Below are 4,485 nucleotides of genomic sequence, written 5' to 3'. Positions count from 1 at the left end.
TTAAGCTACATGACGGTTCACCTTCCATGGGGCCACTTCAGGTCTTGATACCAGATAAAAAAATAATCCTTGTAAAAGTCGATGAAAGTTGTAATTCTTTCGGCTCAAGCGAACAATATCTATTTAGACAAATTACTTCATCGATCTAGCAGATTGTGATGAAGCTTGTGACTTTTAAAAAAACCTACTCCTAATATATATCCTTTAAAAACTTACAAGTCGCTCTTAAAAACACGGAAGCTGACAGTTGTACTAAAAAAGCTGTGATCGCAGATAATTGCAGCTGAGCATTGTGACCCATTCATTTTAGCACTGCATAGCGACCCATGTACCCATACGACTTGTAATCTTGAAAGTTACAGCAATTAATGGTAATTTAATGGTAATTTAAAACGGACAGCAAATGAGCGCAGTGTCAAGGAGCCATGAAAGGGGGAAAAAATAAGAAACGGACTGAAACGAGACAACTAGTACCCGCGAACTACCCCTGTCCAAAGAAACAGACTTTATTGAGCCCAAAGGTATTCGTGAGTGGCAGATTGGTAGTTTACTTTCATAATATCCTTAATCTAAAAGCAAAATTGAAATTACACTATTTCTTTTTTTTTCTTTTTTTCACTGATTTATGTAACTGAGTGCAATCACATCTATAAACAGATCTACAGATATGACGCAAATTCAGTATGATTCAAAACTATGCTGGGCGCTGAATCAGGCAAAAAGGACTCCGTGTAGATCCCGAATACAAGTTCCTGGTCTGGCGTCACATGCATGAAATCAAACACCCTCGACAAGCAGAGAAAGAGTATTAGAGAGATGCTGCGATAACAAACGCGGTAGCGTTGATTCGCTTAATGCTGTTTGCCAATGCACCATGTTCCTGATTTCTTTATCGTGAATTTCAGCATTTATAGGCTACCGCAGTCGCACTACTTAAAGCACTCATTATACCAGAGAAATCACAGAGAGCGAAGAAAGAACCATCCCCATAGACGACAGCCACGTATGGCCGACTACGGATGTAAGTTTTCACTGCGTGGCTACATCACAATGCGCGGCGTATATAGATTGGTTGTCTGGAAATCTGCACGGTATGTCTGGTGTGTTAGTGAATGCGACAGAGGTGGAAGAAGTGGCATGGCTTGGCACTGAATTCCTTGGGCCTTATGAGAGCACTCGGGACAGTCATGCCCACCGGAGTAGACACCCACTACTAGACGCGCTTGAAATTTCCACATAAGGGTGTCATAAGCGTTTACTCATTACCTCGCAGCCAGCCAGTACAGCCCGCCGTGCCACTGGGTTTTGTGCCGCGGAGACAGCATCCCTAACAATGCTGTGTCTGGCGGTAAAGACGTGGGAGGCGCGAGCCTCTTCGTAGGGCGTGTCGCGCATGGCGGTGACATGCTACCGGGAAAAGTGTCCCGTTCTCAAGGCGCCTGTTATGTGTCTTTCGAAGATCGCGAGCACAAGTACAAGGAATACCAGGAAGTGAACTGTCGTCATGACAAAGTCTCTTCGTCCGAACAAAAAATCTATGGAGACGCTTAAGCAGCGCACAAAGATTTGACGCAATAGTGTGCATGCTTTTCCGACACGTTAAATGACAGGTCACAGTAATGGTCAAAGGCGCGATGACAGGTCACAGTAATAGCCTCCATTCGGCAGAACGAGGTGTATACGCTATCGCGTAAAATTAGAAGGGGCTTATGCCTGCCCAAACATATTAAGAAGTGCAAAATCATGGTTTTTCATGGTTTTTCTCGGTGATTTTGTACTCAGAGATTGGCACAGAGTTTGGAAAAGGGGTAATTATATTTAGTTGGTTAGATTTTTGGGAAACAGAAAGGTGCCGTATTTCTTTTATTTCTCGGCGCACTCCTGCACTTACAATTAGTGTCATGAGATTTGGAGGCACATACGTTTTCGGTTGACTACTAGATGGACGCTAAAGGGAAAATAAAATGATATATATGGCACCACCCTGAACTTTGTGCAAAAAACGGTTGCATCCTAGTTTGATACGAAATTATGTGCGTCTTGTTTCGCGACAAGTTTTGGCGCCTTCCTCTCAAACCTAAGACACGACGGCGCGCATCTTCGACCGAACAAGCTGTATGCGCTATTTATTGCATATAATCACATGTTTTGTTTTTTTCGCATTCCAGTTTTCTTTCCAGTATCATTATAAAGCCGCAGGAAAAGTAAAAAGAGCCCCTCCTTCCCCCCCCCCTTTTTTTTGTTAGCCACAAAGTTATCTTATTTAAGCAACAGCGTTATGATTAGTTATAACCCACACTCAGAAAGTGCGCAATTTCTCGGACATTCTGAATGCAATTGTTTCGCATATTGTTAAACATCATGATAACAATGAATACATCCGTATATGTTCGATAGTTATACTGCAATTTATTTTCAAAAACGTGCCCCATTGGTTTTCTATAGCGGACTCAGTTTTCAGAAGGAAAATTTTTCAATGCATCCGAGGTTTAGACCGCTTCACTCATTATGTTCATAAAGTATTTTGCCATTCTTTACAGCTGCCTCAAAATTACTTGAAAACACGAAAGGAAAATTTTTCAATGCATCCGAGGTTTAGACCTCTTCACTCATTATGTTCATAAAGTATTTTGCCATTCTTAACAGCTGCCTCAAAACACACCCCAATTGTTTTCTGAGGAAAGCCTTAACTTCTCGTTTTCGGAACAGCAGAAAATTCAAAAGCAAATTTTCTCTACATATCGAAATCTTAGACCATTTGTATCATAGGGCCATGAAGGTATATGTTGCAATATTCGGCAGCAGCTTCACAATTATTTTCAAAAAGGCTGCCCATTGGTTTTATATGGCGTTTTTAGCTACTCACTACGAGCGCAGCAAAACTTTTAGAAGTACCGTGTTGCCATGCATCGACATGACTATAACAGTCTATCTGACAATATCCGATAGATGCCTCAGAAGTAAAAGGTGATCAGATAACAGACCTCAGTCTAATGTAACCATACATCCTTTATGTTGACACCCCCCCCCCCCCACCCTCCGGCCTTCTGGCTCTCTCTCTCTCTCTCCGAAGGTTCAAATGTCCGGCCACTGGCACCCTGTGGGTGTCGCTGATGAAATCACTATCTAGAACTTTGTGCTGGACAATTTATTTGTGCGAGAAGAAGAAATTGTCGGAGCTTGGGCTTTCAAAGTTTCTGAATTTTCAGAACTACTGCGCATTTGCTTTCTGTACACAATAACCAAAAAGTGTATACAAAAACACTGCATGAGAGCGGCATGAGTTTAAAATAGCCATTTGTCTGTTGTCGTGAACCGTAAACAGCAGTGTTAATTTTTCAAGTTTAATTCTCTTTTGTTAAAATGTTTACTAAAATGGCTTGCGATAAAAGTCCACAGTTATCTAAGGGTCGACCTTACGCTGCCGCTATCAAAAATGACTGAACGCAGAAAAAGAAACACGGATGGCACCATACAACATGGATATCGCTGCTTTGTTTCGCAGGTGCTCGTCTCCAACGGCGCTCCACTCTCGTGGCTGCCAGCATCTGTCGGTCAAGTGCCGAGCGGAGCCATCCAAGGGGGTGTGACCGGCCTCGGCGAGCCACTCTACATCGGCCGTGCCCGCCACGGAAGCACGCTAACCATCGACAAGGTCCATCCGTCCTTGAAGTGCTTGTACGTCCCCTACGATGGCAAAGAGCACAAGTACGCCGAGTACGAGGTCCTTGTCGGTGACGTACTCAACTTCTGAGGAGCCACGGGCTGATGTGACGGAATCCATGAAACATTAGTGCTCGTTGGGAATGAGCGGCAAAATTGCTTACCGTATCAAATGATTGATCTGTTATCTTCGCACGGGAAAATTGGAGGACAAACAAGGAGCGGCGATTTCCGGAGCGGGTGCTGAGAGAGTACTTTCGTTCATGTTACTTATCAGGAGTGGGCCACAAGGTCCCGTCATAATCAATAGCCCAGCATGTGTCACTGTCTGTACCCGACAATAAATTACCACTGGATCGAAAAGAAGGTAAATAAAAAGAAGAACGTAATGATTAGCTTTCGGTGACTGATACCATTTACGTTTAATTGGAGCTATTTGTGCCGTGTAACTTGCATGTTCTACGTTTGGGTCTAACGTATTGGAGCGAATTGTATTTTTTGTGAATTCTTATCCACACATGCCATAGTAAATCGGAGGAGCGGCAACGCTGCTTATCACTCATATGCTGTTACATTGCACGTCATGAAATAAAATTACTTTACTAAATCTACCTAAGGACTATTGCAGCCCGGAGACTTGACTGCCAGATATTGGGCACTACTGCCTTGAATAACAGGTGCGTTTTCCACCTATAAACGTTCCCCGGTATATTCCAGCAAAAAGAAAACAAATCTCCAGAACAATGCTCAAAACACTACTGAACGCCTTAGCGTTTATTTCTAACGTTTATTTTCACTTTTCTCTAGTACTTACTGTAGTAT

At 42.9% G+C, this 4,485-nt stretch overlaps 1 protein-coding gene across 1 annotated transcript; it reads left to right on the top strand.

Moving 5' to 3' along the window:
• Positions 1-959: 959 nt before the first annotated feature.
• On the top strand, positions 960-3,754 carry LOC146206124 (pfs47 receptor-like). Its single transcript, XM_084586994.1, has 3 exons — positions 960-1,021; positions 1,274-1,491; positions 3,506-3,754. The coding sequence occupies exons 1-3, from the start codon at positions 1,006-1,008 to the stop codon at positions 3,752-3,754; spliced, it is 483 nt and encodes a 160-aa protein (XP_084443120.1). The 5' UTR covers positions 960-1,005.
• Positions 3,755-4,485: the final 731 nt, after the last annotated feature.

The sequence above is a fragment of the Amblyomma maculatum genome, chromosome 1 (assembly GCF_055883805.1).
Source record: "Amblyomma maculatum isolate TAMU_Amacu chromosome 1, ASM5588380v1, whole genome shotgun sequence".
Classification (NCBI taxonomy): domain Eukaryota; kingdom Metazoa; phylum Arthropoda; class Arachnida; order Ixodida; family Ixodidae; genus Amblyomma; species Amblyomma maculatum.
The sequence above is the reverse complement of the archived record's forward strand: the minus strand, read 5'-3'. Positions and strand labels throughout refer to the sequence as shown.

Excerpts from the sequence above, each read along its gene's own strand:
- LOC146206124 (XM_084586994.1), top strand. Across the intron at positions 1,492-3,505 it reads AGTACAAGGAATACCAGGAA|GTGCTCGTCTCCAACGGCGC; the intron begins GTGAACTGTCGT and ends TTTGTTTCGCAG.